This window comes from Lactuca virosa, chromosome 6, assembly GCF_052849685.1.
Source record: "Lactuca virosa cultivar CGN04683 chromosome 6, Lactuca_virosa_CGN04683_v6, whole genome shotgun sequence".
NCBI lineage: Eukaryota > Viridiplantae > Streptophyta > Magnoliopsida > Asterales > Asteraceae > Lactuca > Lactuca virosa.
Genome location: NC_136431.1, coordinates 103,412,559 through 103,432,025, shown reverse-complemented (window position 1 = coordinate 103,432,025; position 19,467 = coordinate 103,412,559). Strand labels below are relative to the sequence as shown.

At 39.3% G+C, this 19,467-nt stretch overlaps 1 protein-coding gene across 1 annotated transcript; it reads right to left on the bottom strand.

The window, feature by feature from the left end:
• Positions 1–9,736: 9,736 nt before the first annotated feature.
• On the bottom strand, positions 9,737–13,054 carry LOC145121809 (uncharacterized). Its single transcript, XM_079057509.1, has 9 exons — positions 12,838–13,054; positions 12,607–12,770; positions 11,710–12,511; positions 11,375–11,615; positions 11,012–11,194; positions 10,709–10,897; positions 10,551–10,650; positions 9,848–10,471; positions 9,737–9,757 (listed from the first exon to the last, which is right to left on the bottom strand). The coding sequence occupies exons 1-9, from the start codon at positions 13,052–13,054 to the stop codon at positions 9,737–9,739; spliced, it is 2,541 nt and encodes an 846-aa protein (XP_078913635.1).
• Between the last annotated feature and the right edge of the window lie 6,413 nt (positions 13,055–19,467).

The window sequence follows — 19,467 nt, the reverse complement described above, 5'->3', positions numbered from 1 at the left end:
ATCCTGGTACCTTACACATACACCTGTTGCAAAGACAATGTCTGGTTGGCTTGCGGTGAGGTACATCAATGAGCCAATTATTACTATATAAGTCTTGTGATCCACTGATTCACCGGAAGGATCAGCAGATATCTTATATCCAAAAGCCATGGGGACCTTGGCCGAAGAGCAATTGTCCATTGAGTATTTCTTCAGTAGTTCCGTGGTGTATTTCTCCTGATGGATGAATATCCCTTGAGGGATTTGCTTTACTTGAAGTCCTAGAAAGAAGTTAATCTCTCTATTCATGCTCATTTTGAACTTGTTGGTCACGAGCTTAGCAAATTCATCCACCAACCCCTGATCAGTTGATCCGAAGATGATATCATCCACATATATTTGTACAAGCATAAGGTGATTACCATTAGCTTTTCTAAATAAAGTGGGATCAATCACTCCTCTTTTGTATCCGGATCAGACAAGAAATTCAGAGAGTGTCTCGTACCATGCTCTTGGAGCTTGCTTTAGACCGTAGACAGCTTTTTCAAGCTTGTAGTAGTAGTCTGGGAATTCAAGACTTTTGAAGCCCGGAGGTTGCTGAAGGTAAACCTCCTCTTTTAATTCACCATTGACAAAAGCTCTTTTCACATCCATTTGATGTACTTTGATGCTCTTGTGAGCTGCGTATGCTAAGAAGATTCGGATGGCTTCCATTCGTGCCACCGGAGCATGCGTTTCATCATAGTCAATACCTTCAAGTTGACTATATCCCTTGGCAACTAGCCTTGCTTTGTTTCTGACGACCGCACCGGATTCATCCAAGTTGTTTTTGTACACCCATCTAGTACCAATAATAGTGTGACTTTGCGGCTTTGGAACGAGTTGCCACACTTTGTTTCTTTTGAATTCTTATAGTTCTTATTGCATTGCGGATATCCAGTTTGGTTCTAGTAATGCTTCTTTGATAGTTTGGGGCTCGACGGAGGACATAAATGTTGCATAGTGACAATGATCAGATAAATCCTTGGAAGATCGAGTCTGGATACCTGCGGATGGGTTACCGATGATTTGACCCGGTGGGTGGTCCTTTGTCCATACGTGAAGACGGGGTTGCAGATGATTAACAGCTGCGGTGGAGGGAATATCTTCGATATCGGAAGATTCTGTGGTTGGAGATAGCAGTTCCCCTGGATTTGAGAACAACCTGCGGAGTCATCTTGGACTGTTGGAGCGAGATTAACATTTTCTATTGGAAGAGGTTCCCCCTGGATTGCTGATGGAAGATCCTCTTGAGCGTGAGAAGGTTCCCCCTGAAGTGTTGGAATTGTGATAACTCTTGGGTTAGTTCTGGTGTCGATATTCTCTATGTTTTCCTCATCCGAGTCCGAAGAAACGTTTGATGGTTGAATTCCTCTGCTGAGAGGGATTGGAGCTGCTTCTTCTAGTACTGAAACCTCGATGGTTGTAGTATGATCCGGAGTTGAGTTTTCCCCCTCAACCGGCAAGGTGGAAGTATTAAGTGATACATCATTGGATGGCGTAGGACCAGATACTTCAGCATGCTGCATTTGAGCTTCAGGAGACACAAGAACTTCAGATAGCTTAGCAGTTTCGATGGGATCGAAGAGATCATCATAGTTAACTTCAACTATGTTCAATGGACCCGATGAGTCAGGAACATCACATTCCAAGATTGTTTTGGTTTCGGTGGAGGGAGTAGTGTTGCGGACATAATAATCATCAAACTTCACATCAAAGCTTTCGATTATTAGTCTCGTACGTCTTATAAGAACCCTAGAGGCTACTTTGTTTGTTTAGTAACCAAGAAAGATGCCTTCATCAGATTTTGGTGCGAACTTGTTGAGATGATCCTTGTTGTTAATCACAAAACATCTGCACCCAAATATATGGAAGAATCGAACATTAGGCTTTCTGTTGTTGAGGCCCTCATATGGTGTTTTGCTGAAACGTTTGCACACAATGTTTCGGTTCTATACAAAGCATGATGTGGCCACTGCTTCGGCCCAGAAGTAGAGTGGAAGGTTGGCAAAATTAAGCATAGATATGGCTGCTTCTACCAGAGTACGGTTCCTTCGCTCTACTACTCCATTCTACTGTGGGGTGTATGGAGCTGAGAATTTGTGACTTATGCCCTTGGAAACCAGGAAACTATTAAGATGATGATTAGTGAACTTGGTTCCATTATCACTGTGGATGCGATGCACTGGTAGTTTGATTTAAAGTTCTATCTCCTTGATAAAATTGATGAGTGCCTGCGGTGTTTCTGACTTGAGTCTAAGAAAGAAGACCCATGTGAAACGAGTGAAGTCATCTACTATAACCAGGATGAATTTCTTATGGTGAAGACTGGCTATGGTGGATGGACCGCAGAGATCAATATGGAGAAGTTCTAGTGGTTCTGAGATTAAGGACTCGATCACCATAGGATGACTTGCTTTGGACTGTTTGCCACACTCACATGCAGGACTGAGAGTGTCATTATGATACTTAAGAATAGGGATACCTCGGACAAGTTCCCCTATGACCAGGTTGTTGATATACCGGAAGTTGAGATGAGCAAGCTTGCGATGCCAGAGCCAGCTAACTTCGGATATGGCTTTTGATAGGAAGCAGAGCTGCGGTTTGCCGATGATCAGAGAGACATCCAGAGGATACATAGTACCTTCGGATCTGGATTTGATTAGGCAAGTGCTCATATCGCTTGTCATTATGTAGCAGAATTGGTTATCAAATTCAACCCGGTGGCCTGCATTACATAGTTGGCCAACACTGATGAGATTGTGTTTGAGACCTTCTACATAGGCTACCTTTTGAATAGAAAAGTTTCCAGTAGTAAGAACACCATAACCTCGGATGATTGCATTCGCATTGTTGCCGAATGTGACGTTACCCCCGTTACAGATTGGCCTGAAATCCCGAAGGTATTCTAACCTTCCGGTCATGTGCATGGAGCAGGCACTGTCGATTAACCATTCTTCTTCTTGGTCCTCCTTGCACAAAGCCTGAGAATTAAACGGTCAGTTTAGGCACCCAAACGAGTTTGGAGCCTGGGGCAACATAAGAATTCTTAATTGATGCATGATATGAAGTTGCAGGGACAGGTTTTGTGTCAACTTTTAGACCTAGTCCTGGGTGTTTGAGATTTTTTGGAGTTTTGTGAGATTGAGAAAAGATACGAGGTTTTTGAAAAGAGCGTGATTTGATATGAGAAGAAAACTTTTGACACTGACATTTGCAAATTGGACTTTTGTCATTTGTTTTTTCCTTTTGTTGAGTTAGTGGTCTTTGTGAGGAAGTATGTTTGTGACCAGTCCGAGGGTTGTAAGGTCTGACAGTAGGATTTGAAAAATCAGATTTCGTAGGTGTAAGAGCACGTGTAGACCTTTTGTGAAGTGATTTCTTAAAACTTTGATGTGAATTTAAGAGTGCTGGCGTTGGCAAAATACCCTTCCATTTTGGATCATCTAAGGAATAGATTTGAAAACCATTACTTTGAAAAGACTTTACTTTCTTCTGGGTTTTGTCAGATGGATTTGGAATGGATTTAGAAACTGTACATTCCTTTTTCTTTGTTTTCTTGACTGCAGAGTTTTTGGACAGGTAATTTGAGAAAACAAGTTTTTCCGGACTTCTATACTTAGGAATTTTGACAAGTTGCTTTTTTTTTGAAAGATTTTCCCGCTTTTTGCCACGGGATTGAATTTCTTCTTTGAAAGCCTTTTTCACCTCGGTTTTAGGGGAACAGCAGTCAGTGACATTTAGTTGCGGTTTCCTTGAAACACTTGGTGATTTTGAAAAACGAGGACTTGATTCATCCGAACTAGAGAGTTCAAGATTCAGGGAAAATTGACCAACTTCAAAGTTTTCGATTGGTAATTCATGATGAATTGGTTGGATGGTCACGGTACTTTTGACTAAGGAATGTGGTTCGGAGCCTTGAACAACCGTAGAGTAAGTATGAGTGGATACATTGGTGTGACAATTGATGGAAGGTAGATGGACAGATTGAGGTTCATGATTACAGTAAGGGATACTGCGTCTGACGACAGAGACGGGAAGTCCATTGAGACTTCGGGACCTTCCGAGATAATCTCCTCATCAGCGATTGATGAAGTCTGAGAACTGGAAATAGTTGTGTTGTCTATAGGATTAGAAAATTCAGGGAGAAATTCCTCGATAACACAATTGTTACTCAGATCGTGAAGTCTACCAAAGTGAGCTTTGATATCTTCAGGAAATGTTTTCTCATTGACAAGAAACAAGAATTCACGGTCCGGAGGGACGTAGGGACGGTCCTTATTGAATCGGGGTGATGAGTCTGTTGCGGTAGAGTACCCATTGGACCAACCCCAATTGTAGGTATTATCAGTAGTCCCATTGTTAACAAGATTCTCGATGGCTTCACTTTCATTAAACAGTTCTTCTATTAAAAGATTTAAACGCACAATTTCACTCTGAGCTAAATCTCTCTGATTCAATGCTATTTGTAATTGTGTTTCACTCAACATTCTTGCATCTTTCTCTAACATTAAGTCCTTTTCTAACATAGCCATTGTGAGTCTTTTGTTGTCCAGTCGTCCTCTTACGTGAAACATCTCTTGGGACGTAATGTTCTTCTCATCTAACGCTTTGTGATAGTCTGTAAGGACGGCAGCACATGTGTCATTAAGGTTGTCTATGAAGGGCTGACAATCATGCATGCTATAATTTAGAGTTTGGATCATAAGTTTTACCCGTTCGACGATGCTGAGTGTCCCATCTTTCACCATATAGTAGTAATTCTTCTCCGTCTTTGTGGATCCATCCTCATCAGCAGTTGCAATCATACAGATCTTTCCCTTTCCTTTGACGTTGCTGATCTCCTCATCTTCATCCCCCGAGGACCAAACCTGATGGTCTCTTTTCACTTGAGCAACATATGCTCTTCCTTTTTCCCTTTCTTCGATCTCTTGAGCCATCCTGAGATAGAATGCTGTATCTTTAACTACATTTGCCTTGCTGTCTTTGGCAAAATGATTCTCTTTGTTGCACTTGTGACAAATCACAACATCACTTTTATCTTCTGAAGGAGTACCAGAGTCCGTAGTTTGGATGGACTGAGGTGCCTCTTTGGGTTGCGTATTTTGAGACTACGGTGGTGGGTAAGGTTTTTTTTGTGAAACGAGAGTGATTGTTTTGAGAGTTATGATTACGGTTGAAAGGTAGCTTGTTGTACTGCTGGTTCTTTCGGAATGAAGGTGGTAATCGGTTGAATTGTTGGCTGATGAGAGCAATTGCATTCTGAAATTCTTCTTCGTCATCATATTCTGAGTCTGCTTCATATGACTGCGGAGGGTTGTCATACGCAGTGGAGTATGATTGAGAGTGAGGGGATTGTGCCATGAGAGCAAGTAGACCACCGAAGTCTGCACAGTCTTTGAGTACTGTAGACTCTTGAGCTTGCAGTTCACCATAGAGCTTATAAAGAGAAAGAGAGTGGATTTTTCTATCCCCTTGAACAATCATTTTGGCAGTTGTCCAGTGTCTTCCTAAACCGTTTAGAAACTGAAGATTTGTTTCATGGTTGCTTCGGATCTAGCCAGCACTGGATAGATTCGTGACTATCAAATTAAACCTTTTAAAGGAATCCTACAAACTTTCACCCGCATGAGCTTTAAAGTCGTTAAACTCATTGAGTGCAGTAGTATGCTTTTTGTCTTGAGCTTGTTCAGTTCCTTCATACAGATTTTTTAGAACATCCCAGATCTCCTTTGCAGATTTGCAATTTATGAATATGTCGAAGTTGTCAGGTTCAACTCCACAAGAAATCTCATAAAAGGAAATAGTGTCATTTTCCATTTTCTCAAGATCGTCCTTGGTGGGACGATTCAACGCTGGTTGACCTCCTCCTAGTCTGGTTGTGGCTCCATCGGTTTGTACTAGAGTAAGAACAGGAACATGAGACCCTTTTTCTACAGATCTCTATATGTCTCTTCCAAGTCTCCTTAAATATCTTTCCATTCTTTGAGACCAGTGATGATATTCATTTGCCACAAGTATTGGTGCTCTATTCGAACCACCAACACTGTTTGATACATTAAGAGATAATGCATGTGCCATATTTCCTTGTTTTGAAAAGGTTTTTTTTGTTTTGTTTTTTTTTTGTAAGAATGAGCTTCAATGGTATAGAAGGCTTTTTGAAAATCAGAGCTTTGCTTCAAAACGCAACCACTTTGGCTTTGATACCAATTGTTGAAAGAAAAACTTGAGACACACTTGAACAAACGTTAGAACAAGTATAGTTGCGGAATAGTTTATCTAAAAGGATCTAAAAGCTCAACAATAATAATAATAAGTTAGAGTTAGATAATTAGAGAGTTAGATGCGGAAATGTAAGGAAATATAATAACATCATGTATTATATCAAGTATACACATAAGTTGATTCTTAACAAGGAATGCATTCAAACCAAGTTAGTAAATGAGATCAAGCTTAGTGATTAAGTCAAGAATGACTTGCTCCGAAGAGAGATGATATCCAATTATGATATGATGAATTTGGAGAGTAAGAAAGAGATGAGAGTAATAACACAAGATATGAGATTTAAGATGCGATGAAACATCCCAAAATACGACCCAAAATTTTTTGTTTAAATATTACTAAAAATCACATCATCGAAAGTCATACATACTAAACCATAAGATGAGTAACTCAAAAGTCAAGTAACTGTGTCAAAACAAATACTGTATCGATCATGACAAAATATCTGAATACAACTCCCAGGATAAAACTGAAACTGTGGTGTGTGTCATGCCATCATCCCGAGCTCTTCCCCTTACTTGCGGAAGTACCTGTAACCAAAAACTGAAATTGTAAGCACAAAGCTTAGTGAGCTCCCCCAAGCTACCACATACATACTATGACATATAAGCAATTACTGGGCCCCGCCCACTGCATCGGGCCCAGCCAGGCATCGGACCGAAATCTGGAACTAGCTTGGGCCCCGCCCGACATCGAACCGAAGTCCGGAATGACTTGGGCCCCGCCCACTACATCGAGCCCCGCCCGACATCGGACCAAAGTCCGGAATAACTTGGGCCCCGCCCACTGCATCGGACCGAAGTCCGGAATGTACTGAACATAACAAAACATAACCTAATCGTATATACTGCATCTGGCTTGCCCGGCATCAGACCGAAGTTCGGATCATATAACACATATCACGAACATGCATGAATCACGAAGACATCAAGCATACATACTACTGCATCGGGCCCCGCCCGACATCGGACCGAAGTCCGGAACTACTATCATCTAAACGTGTCGGCATTGTGGCCGTAGACCCGTTCCTACTGGAAGGAAACTCACCTCGTAATGCTGGCTGCTGAGGTGCTAAGTCTGAGACTGACTGACTGCTGCTCCGGAACTCCCCGGCTACAAATTCCGTAAACACTAAATCAAATACTGATAACTAATCTCAGGGTAAAATGACCGTTTTACCCCTGGTCAAAGTCAACTTCCTGGTCAAAGTCAACTTCCTGGTCAAAGTCAACTTCCTGGTTGACCGGACTCGTCGAGTTGGGCTGCCAACTCGCCGAGTCCCTTTCATCTGTTCTAGTTCTATACTCGCTTCTACTCGTTGAGTTTGGCGAAGACTCGACGAGTTCTTCTTCGATGCATACATCGAGTCCAAGCTCATCCGACTCGCCTAGTTGAAGAACAACTCGCCGAGTTTGAAGAACAACTCGCCGAATTGGATAACAACTCGCTGACTCCCCAGCATGCTATTACTATACAGTTGGTTCTAATCGATTTCAGTGCTTCCAAACCATAGATCTGAGCTTCTAGGACTGGTTTTTCACGTAAAGTTTCCAACTTTACGTGCATGCACAAGGGTATGAGGCTAAAATACCCAAAATCATCAACTACTAAGCACTTAGGGTTTGGAACAAGGCCAAGATTGCATAAAGGTAGCTACTTTGACCTCCTGGAGCTCAATGATAACCATATGTATAGTCTCCATCACAAGGAGACCTCAAATCTCGAGTTTATATTGCAAAAAGCTTCAAAAGAGGCATAAACAAGCATAAAGAGGGTTTAATGGAGGAATAAGCAAGGTAATAACTTTATTACCAGAATATGAAGCTGATGTGAGCTAGTTCTTGGATCTCCTTCTTCTCTTTTGCACCTTCACTCTTTCCTTCACTTCTACCCTTCCAAGAATACACCAAAACACTCAAAAATCAAGAAGGAATCACTCAAGCTCACCAATGGAGGCTAGGGTTTCGAGGGGGAATGCTCTAAGGGTGCTGGAGGCTGGGATGGGGCTATAAGGACGTTTAAATAGGGTGCAAACCCTAAGGATTAGGGTTTCCTCCAGACTGGACTACTCGTCGAGTCCAGGCGCGGACTCGCCGAGTAGATCACTTAAAACCTGCGTCCAACCCGGCATCTACTCGACGATTTAGGGCTACTACTCGCCGAGTAGCTCTTCAAAAAGACATTTAATAAATTAATTACGTACCAGGAACGGGGCGTTACATGCGAAGTGTTATCAGATGTGTATTTAGTTGAGAAAGATTGAGTTCTATATATAGAGACTCAAAGGTTACACTTATTCGTCTATCTAAACGTAGTCATGCAAGGCATACTGGATAAAAGAAAGTATTCTAAGAAAAGCAGATAAAGAGCTAAACTGAGAAAAACTAGATAGTGAACTACTGATGATGATGACTTCGGATGCGGTTGCTGAACTGACTTGATTGCGGATCTTCACACTAGTACAAAAATGACCTACGGTCACACTTTCCGAAAAACGGCCTGTGACACTTTTTCTTAAAAGTGTGGCCAAAGGTCACTACAAAAATTTAGAGACTGGTTTTGGATACATTTAAATTAGAATGTGTGGCCATTAAATAGACAATCAACACTTTTACCACACTTAATTATACCAAATGTGATAAACATTAGTCACACTCGAAAACTGAGATCATAGGTCACAATCAGCCACATGTATGCATTAAGATTGTGATACTTTTTTATGAGAGACAGTAGATAAAAGTATCGTCACATGAGTTAGTTCTCTGTGTGTCTATAACCTGGTGCCTTTTTAGCCACATAACAGACAAAGTAGCTAAAAGGTGATACATATGGTCACACTAAATATTTGTGTGTCCATAGGGCGGTTCTGTACTAGTTGTATTTAGTTTAGGCAAGAAATTAAAAGAAGTTAGTATTGGTTACTTATGGTCATTTACCTTTTATTATATGTGTCAAAATATTATGAATTGGCATTAAGAATAAACAAATATTGTGTGTGTAGGTAGCATTTAGTTACGTTTACAGCTATTATATGTGTCTATATGTAAATATAGTCATAAAAGAAAAATAATGTGTTATCGTTATAATTAGGGGTCGTTCATTGCCCTTTTTGTCATCTATTCTTTTAATTCCACCAAATAATACACCATTAAAAATGAAAAGAATACAACTTATTTTAACAGAATATTATGATAAATAAATGAAGTGAATACAACATAACTTGTTTAACATTGCATAACGAAAGTACATTGCTATTACATGCAGTTTATGTTATAACATGTGTAACAATATAACATAAAAAAAACGAAAAAAAAATATCTTTGAGTTATAAGAATATTACACCAGAATAGTTTGATGGTATAATATGGTAAAAAGACATTAAGTAAAGTACAACGTCATTTTTTGTCATTTTCTTATTCTCCACATAATGATGTGCTCAAGTTTTGGCATTTCCCTTCTACAAACAAAAAATAAAGATCATTAAGTGTTAAAAGAAGGAAAAATATTATCGCTACAGATGTAATTCATGACATTAAGAAACACGTACCGTACGTATAAGAATACCGTGACAATCATTACGAAAATAATCATTTTCCTTCTGCAAGTCAAGTGTGTCTACACGTGGCAATATGTTATCATTATGAGGAACAATAGTACTAAATTCTTCATCTACATCTTCATATGTATCTTTGTAATTTTTGGGAGGTGTCTTGAACACAATAGACATTTTTTGATCAAGTGGGTCTGTCACGTAAAATACTTGTTGTGCTTGTGAGGCCAATATGAAGGGATCACCTTTATGGCCTAATCTTTTTAGTTCAAATAGTGTGTACCCCAATTTATCCCTTTTTACCCCTTTTCTATTGTCAACCCAGGTACACATGAAAATTGGAATTCTTTTAAAATGATAATCTAGTACCCATATCTCTTGTAAAACACCATAATAAGTGTTTTTGGCATATGTTACAACTTCTTTACTGATGTGTGTGTCAGTTGCAACAACACTAACCCCACTGTTTTGGTAAACTTTACCTTCACGAGCTTTTGTACGAAAAGTATATCCATTAATAGCATATACATCGTATTTAATAATGTTCTTATTGGGTCCATGTGAAATCCATCTCAGTGTCTCTGTTATACTTTCTCTACAGGCCCCTAACTCTCTCTCTACCTGAATTGTAATTAGATTATGAATTTAAGAAATCAAGAGAAAAATAACAAAGAACACAACATATTTGAAAAGAATATACCTCCTTTCGTAACCAATGACCAAATGTTTTACTATGCTCTTGTTCTAGATGTGCCTTTCGTTTAGTAGGGTGTAGATGTTCCAAAAATTCCATGTGTCGTCTGTCAATACGTTAATGTTAATATTATTATAAAAAAACATACATGTAAAAAACCTTACTTGATATATGGGAGTACTTCAGATGTATTTTGCAATACAAAGAAATGTGCTTTGCTGAATAGTTCTGCAGAAACTTCTACCGATTTAGCAGTTGATACAGGAGTACCGTCCGTAATAGAGCTACTATCTACACCTTTATGAATTCCACAATTGTTATGATTGTCAGGTGGAATACCAACAGTATCCATCCTTTTAAGGAATTGACTAAAAAACTCAATTGTCTATTCTACAACATTCTCTTCAGCAATGCATCCTTCTGGTCTATTTTTGTTTCGCACGTGCCCCTTAATAACCTTCATATACCTTTCAAATGGGTACATCCATCTAAAGAATATTGGACCGCATAATTTTACTTCCCTAGTGAGATGAACGGTTAAATGAATCATAACATCAAAAAATGATGGTGGAAAGTGTTTCTCAAGAAGACATAAGGTTACACATAACTCCTCTTGCAACTTATCGAGCTCATCCACTATTATTTCTTTGCTACATATTGATTTGAAAAAGAAACAAAACCTTGTAATAGCAACTCTGGTGGGTGGATGCATAATAGATCGAATTGCTATGGGCAAAAATTGTTGCATGAGCATGTGATAGTCATGTGATTTTAGTCCGATCAACTTCCTGTCCTTTAGACTCACCAAAGTAGAAAAATTAGAACAATACCCTTGAGGAACCCTTAAGTTGTATAAAGTCTCACATAATTTGTCTTTTTCCTCTTTTGTCAATGTACAACCTGATGCGGGAAGTGTTGTGTTGTTCCCTTCTATCTGAGGATGCAGCTCTGGTTTTAAACCATAATGAACCAAATCCAATCGAGCTTTATAACCATCTTTCGTCTTCCCGAGAACGTTCAAAACAGTTCCTGTTAAACTCTCACCCACGTTCTTTTCCACATGCATAAAATCTATACAATGTGGAACCAAATTATTGGGCCAATACCTTAGTTGTCTATACCATATATTGAATTTCTTCCAGTATGTATTATTTTGCTGGCCCACATCTGAAGTACCCAGTTGGTGTGATTTTCTCTTTTTTATTCATCTTCCCACCTCTTCCACTTGTTGATTGTTGGATTTCTGCCTCCTTGCCCTTATTAACCTTTCCCCATTTATTAATTATAAATTTTACCCTGTTATATATTTCCTCCCCATTCATAGGTTCTGGAGAGGGTGAGAACTCTTGTTGTCCATTGAATGCCTTCTTTTGTCTTCTGAACGGGTGATCATACGGTAGAAATCTTCTATGACCAGCATAACTCTGCTTATTCGATTCAGGGAGTCTAATGCAGTGTGTCTCTTCACCATACACAACACAACCTTGAAAACCGCTGTATGGGCAACCACTTAATGTACCTAAAGCAGGATAATCATTAATAGTCCATAACACAACTGCGCGTAGTTTAAAATGCTCTTGTGCATATGCATCGTATGTTTCAACTCCAAAATCAAATAATAATTGCATATCATCAATAAAATGTGCTAGGAACACATCAATATCGTTTCCTGGTGTTCCCGAAATCAATAACGAAAGCATGATGAACTTTCTCTTCATACACAACCATGGTGGAAGGTTGTAAATGACAGTTAAAACAGGCCAAACACTATGACTCCTATTTCCTCTGTTCACATCAACCCCGTCCGCCGAAATGCCTAGTCGCAAATTCCTTGGTTCGCTAGCAAAATCAGGATATTTGTCATCAATGGCAGCCCATGCTGGTGAATCAGCTGGGTGACTTAAAACTCCAACATCCACCATTCTTTCTGTTGCGTGCCATGTTAAATCTTTTGCAGTTGTCTTTGACTGGAAAAGATGCTTGAAGCGCGGAATAATTGGAAAGTACCACAAACGTTTTGCAGGAATATTGTTGTAAATTTTATTTTTTTTTGTTCATCAACCTTCCATCTTGATTTACCACAAGTAGGACATGCTGCCAAGTCTGTGTATTCTTTTCTGTAAAGTATACAATTGTTGACACATGCATGTATCTTAGTATACCATGAACCCATTGCCTTAAATGCTTTTTTCGCCTCATATGTACTACTGTACATTTCGTTTCCTTCTGGTAACATGTTTTTTTATCAAAACTAATAACTCTGTAAAGCACTTATCTGATACTCCATACTTACTCTTCAAGTTGAGTAGTTGAATGATTGCAGATAACTTTGTGAAATTATGACACCCTGTGTATAGGGACTTCTCGGCATCCTCTATCAGTTCTCTAAACTTATCAGGGTTCCTAATAAAATTTTCTTCTGCAGCTTCAACCATCTCTACAGTTTCTGCAGCATCTGTTGGTATTTCTGTGTTCATGTTCGTGGAATCTACATCGTTTGACGTATCCATGTCAAAATTATGTTCATATACATAACTTATTGGTGGTTCTTCTGTTTCTCCATGCTTATTCCAATTTGTGTATGTTTGATCAATTCTATTCCTGAATAGATGATCATCTACCACATCCACCGAATGACATATGTTGTTTACACACTTAACACATGGACAGGGAATTCTTATCTTTTTTTTTGGTATCTGCAGGATCCATATGTTTAGAAATCTTGTAATTGTGCACTGCATATTTGATAAATTCTGCAACACCTTTTACATAGGTTTCTGATGTTCTGTATGCTCCCATCCAAGACTTATCCATATTCAGCTTACAACATCGTCAACAAGCAATATACGTTTCCTGTTTATTGACCCATTTTAACAAATAGTTGGTGTGCATAAACAAAATAGATCACATTACTAATAAATCCAATATCTTGAAAGAAAAATACTTGTAATTTCCTGTATTAATTAAATGTAGTATTTGTACCTGTATGAATTTCATTTTGACGCATCAATTTCTGGTTGAAGAAAAAACGTAGTTGCAGTGCCTTTGTAGTTATCAACGATTGAATCGATAGGAATTCATATTGTCTAATTTGCTATATTTACGCAATGAGTCTGGATGATCAGGGGCATGTGGAGAATTGATAAAAAAGTGAATGATCAGGGACGTATCGAGACATTAAAAAAAATTGTTGTTAATTGGTTTCGAACCCATGACACTCCAAAATATACCAATAACTACATTGACACTTACCAAGTGGGGTATCTGGTTGTTTGCAAATAATTGCTTTACCAAAAAAGAAAAACATTAACCAAAAGAGAAAGGAATCCAGTAAAACCGATCTAATACAAACACAGTTAGCAGGAAATTATATAATTTTGTTTGTTTTATCATAATAACAATTAATGGACAGATATACCCTTGCTAACACAATCTTAATTAACATATAAAACATATAATATATAAATGACTGTTATACCCCTGTGTTAGCATAAATACAGGTTACAACTAAGTTTCAAAGTACATTGCCATCTTAATAAAAACTTATCTAAAACAGGGACAAAAAGGCAAGACATGGACATAATTAACATATAAAATATAGAATGATAAGTAATTACCATTTTGCCCATAAGACAATTACATTAAAAACAACATCAAATCTGGACATATAATATATAAATGACTGTTATACCCCTGTGTTAGCATAAATACACGTTACAACTAAGTTTCAAAGTACATTGGCATCTTAATAAAAACTTATCTAAAACAGGGACAAAAATGCAAGACATGGACATAATTAACATATAAAATATAGAATGATAAGTAATTACCATTTTGCCCATAAGACAATTACATTAAAAACAACATCAAATCTGGACATATAATTAACATATAAAATTATTATGATAACTAATTCCGATTTTGCCCCTAAGACATTTATATTGCAAACACAATCAAATTTGGGCATATAACATGTAATAGACTGTTATACCCCTGTGTTAGCAAACAACATTGCCTTTTCCACATCATAATATATCAAAACAGGGACATAATGTAAAACATCAAATGTAGACTTACTATATAATCAAAACAATATGACCTATAGACATAATATATAACAATTCATTAAAAAAAGAGTTTCATATTAAGTACAAAAGTAGAGTATCATATTCACTCTATATTAATCACAAAAAAAGATTACAACATAGTTCACCTAGGCTATGTTTTTCCATGCTGCGACATTTTCTTTCGCCATGTCCATAGCATCCTCCATTTTTTCTCTTGGAATTGTCATGTTTAGCATATGCTGGATGTATGCTATTCCATCATCAACCCATGCCGTTGGATGTTCTGTTACAAACATGTGAATAAGCTTCTCAACACGTTTGGCTGGAGAGTTCATCAAAAAGTGTGGGAAATTGTTTGGAACAAACACAAGCCTGTGTTCAACATAGAGATGTTCAATCTATTTGAATTCGTGGGCCCTAACTAACGTCTTGAATGGTTCCAAACATTCATCATTTAGTATTGGAACCATTGACAACCCACTGTGTTCTCCGATGGGTATATGATACCAGTTCCCCAAACTGGTATACCCAAGGCTTCTAGAAAAACGCCCAAGCAACTCCATGTCTAACAAATCGATGTTCACATGAGAAATGAAGTGAACCTTGGTCTGTTGATACGCCTTGCCTGGGTAGTCTGTAAAGAACCCACCATGGACAACGCGAATGGTGAAAAGTTTGTCGTTTGCCTTCCTGTATTCAACCACCGGTGTGTTTTTTGGTGGTTCTACGCTTACACTCCAGAGATTGAAGTTCGGACGGGCCCACGGATCAGCATTCATCTTCTTTTCTGAAAATCGACGTATTTTTTTTCAAAGAGGAAGAAGGAGTAATCGAAGTTATCGTAACCTAATTAATATGTGAGAATGACGAAATTGACATAAGCGAACGGTTTATAAGGATCATCAGTCGGAGGTGAAGCGACGTCGACTGAGGCCATCACTTCTCCGATTAATTGCAGTCTACAGAGGAGGATTTTGAACGACGGTTATTCGGCTACGATAATGATTACACATTTTTGTATTACACATTAATATATCTAGTATTTACATTAATATGTATTATATTCATTTAAAAAACTATCTACAATATTAATTAAATATAATATCCATACTAGCATTGTTATATTTATCAAACGAAAAAATAAATTTATATATAAATTTTTAATTAATATGCAAAATTAATTTTTTTACTTCAATTGATCATGTATGGGTGTTGGTTGTGGGTTTGGACCTCATTTAGTCATGTATGTTTGTTGGTTGTAGGTTTGGACCTCATTTGGTCATGTCCATAGTGTTGGTTGTGGGTTTGGACCTCATTTGGTCATGTATGGTTGTTGGTTGTGGGTTTGGACCTAATTTGGTCATGTACGTTTGTTGGTTGTGGGTTTGGACCTCATTTGGTCATGTCCATAGTGTTGGTTGTGGGTTTGGACCTCATTTGGTCATGTCCATAGTGTTGGTTGTGGGTTTGGATCTCATTTGGTCATGTATGGTTGTTGGTTGTGGGTTTGGACCTCATTTGGTCATGTATGGGTGTTGGTTGTGGGTTTGGACCTCATTTGGTCATGTCCATAGTGTTGGTTGTGGGTTTGGACCTCATTTGGTCATGTATGGTTGTTGGTTGTGGGTTTGGACCTCATTTGGTCATGTATGGGTGTTGTGTAACACCCCAATTCTGGTATGTTATTTAATTAATTATTTTTCAAGATTTCAAGAGGAACTCGACGAGTCAGTATCCCGAATCGTCGAGTAGAGACGGGATTTTGAGCACGTTTAAGTTGGCGACTCGGCGAGTCTATAGTCCGGACTCGGCGAGTCCGCCAGTCTGGATGAAACCCTAATTTCAAGGGTTTGCACCCTATTTAAACAACCTTTTGTGCCTCATGTCGGCCTCCATCCACCCCAGAACGTCCCTCATGAAACCCTAGCCCTTCCCTTGGTATTTGAGTGTTTTTGGTGTGATTTCCTTGAAGTTTTGTAGAAGAGAAGGAAGGAAGGACCAAAGAAGAAGGAGAAGAGCAAAGGCTTTGAGTCCATTTCAGAGTTTAGTAAGGTATAACTCGAAACCCTTGCTGTTCCTTCATTATTATCTCTTTAAGAGCTTAAGATAGTCATTTTAAGGCCTCTTCTAGTCTTGATCTTTGAGTAATAAGCTTATAATGTTAAGGGACTTCAGATCTAGGCATGATTGAACTCTAGGAGCTCAGATCTAATACCGTTATGGAGCCATATTGCATGAAAAGCCCTAGATCTACACTTTTAGTGCATTTTGAGCCTTTTAACCTTCATTGATGCTTATACACACGTAAAGTTGGAAACTTTACGTGTTAAACAAGCCCTAAGAACCTAGATCTATGAATGGAATGAACTGGATTCAAGCAGAATCGAGTATATAGTGATTGCATGTACTCGACTCGGCGAGTTGTTCTTCGTACTCGGCGAGTCGTGTCGCGAGTCCCCTGTTTTCCCCTTTTCGAGTTATGCCGAGTGGAACCAGTGAGTGAGAGGTGGACTCAGTGAGCTGGAGGTTAGACTCATTCCTGAAAGGACTCGGGGAGTTGTTCATACAACTCGGCGAGTCAGATGAAGATTTTCTGAGTTTTAGTATCAAAGAGGAACTCGTCGAGTCTATGCCAAACTCGACGAGTAGTAGCGGGCAGGATTGAAACATGAGAATAGGGACTCGACGAGTTGGCGGCCTAACTCGACGAGTCGGGTCAACTGAATGTTGACTTTGACCAGGGGTATTATAGTCATGTTAACCTCAGTATAGTTATAAGTATTTGATTGAGTGTGTTTATGGGAAATTGTAGCCGGAGAGATACCGGAGCAGCAGCACACAATTTCCCCAGCAGTTGGTTCAGCAGCCAGATTACGAGGTGAGTTTCCTTCCAGTAGGAACGGGTCTACGGCCACAATGCCGGCCCGTTTAGTTGACAGTAGTTCCAGACTTCGGTCTGATGCAGTAGTTCAGTGTGCTTGATTTCTTTGTGTTTCAAGCATGGTTTTTGTGTTATGTGTTCCGGACTTCGGTCCGATGCAGTATGCAGTATATGTGTTTATGCCAGTAGTTGTGATTATGCTATGCTATGTTCAGTTAGTTCCAGACTTCCGTCCGATGCAGTTTACAGACTTCGGTCCGATGCAGAGGGCAAGGCCCTGGTTAGTTACGGACTTCGGTCCGATGCAGTTTCCGGACTTCGGTCTGATGCAGAGGGCAAGGCCCTGGTTAGTTCCGGACTCCGGTCCGATGCAGTTTCCGGACTTCGGTCCGATTCAGTTTCCGGACTTTGGTCTGATGCAATGGGCAAGGCCCAGTAGTTGCTTTTATGTTATTGTATGGTATGTGGTAGTTTGGGGAAGCTCACTAAGCTTTGTGCTTACAGTTTCAGTTTTGGTTTCAGGTACTTCCGCAAGTAAAGGGAAGAGCTCGGGATGATGGCATCGCACACACCACAGCTTCAGTTTTATTCCTGGAATTTGACCAGTTTATTTTGATATGAGATGATACAGTTTGATACAGTTTTATTACGATATTTACTATGGTTTGAGATATTTGACGTACGGTTTTTATGATATGTCATTCAGTGCATGATATTATTATTAATTAAACGAAAATTTTTGGGTCGTATTTTGGGATGTTACAAGTTGGTTGTGGGTTTGGACCTCATTTGGTCATGTATGGTTGTTGGTTGTGGGTTTGGACCTCATTTGGTCATGTATGGGTGTTGGTTGTGGGTTTGGACCTCATTTGGTCATGTCCATAGTGTTGGTTGTGGGTTTGGACCTCATTTGGTCATGTATGGTTGTTGGTTGTGGGTTTGGACCTAATTTGGTCATGTATGTTTGTTGGTTGTGGGTTTGGACCTCATTTGGTCATGTCCATAGTGTTGGTTGTGGGTTTGGACCTCATTTGGTCATGTATGGTTGTTGGTTGTGGGTTTGGACCTAATTTGGTCATGTATGTTTGTTGGTTGTGGGTTTGGACCTCATTTGGTCATGTCCATAGTGTTGGTTGTGGGTTTGGACCTCATTTGGTCATGTCCATAGTGTTAGTTGTGGGTTTGGACCTAATTTGGTCATGTATGTTTGTTGGTTGTGGGTTTGGACCTAATTTGGTCATGTATGGTTGTTGGTGTGGGTTTGGACCTCATTTGGTCATGTATGGGTGTTGGTTGTGGGTTTGGACCTCATTTGGTCATGTATGGTTGTTGGTTGTGGGTTTGGACCTCATTTGTTCATGTATTGGTGTTGGTTGTGGGTTTGGACCTCATTTGGTCATGTCCATAGTGTTGGTTATGGGTTTGGACCTCATTTGGTCATGTATCGTTGTTGGTTGTGGGTTTGGACCTAATTTGGTCATGTATGTTTGTTGGTTGTGGGTTTGGACCTCATTTGGTCATGTCCATAGTGTTGGTTGTGGGTTTAGACCTCATTTGGTCATGTCCATAGTGTTGGTTGTGGGTTTGGACCTCATTTGGTCATGTATGGTTGTTGGTTGTGGGTTTGGACCTAATTTGGTCATGTATGTTTGTTGGTTGTGGTTTGGACCTCATTTGGTCGTGTCCATAGTGTTGGTTGTGGGTTTGGACCTCATTTGGTTATGTCCATAGTGTTGGTTGTGGGTTTGGACCTAATTTGGTCATGTATGTTTGTTGGTTGTGGGTTTGGACCTCATTTGGTCATGTATGGTTGTAGGTTGTGGGTTTGGACCTCATTGGTCATGTATGGGTGCTGGTTGTGGGTTTGGACCTCATTTGGTCATGTATGGTTGTTGGTTGTGGGTTTGGACCTCATTTGGTCATGTATGGGTGTTGGTTGTGGGTTTGGACCTCATTTGGTCATGTCCATAGTGTT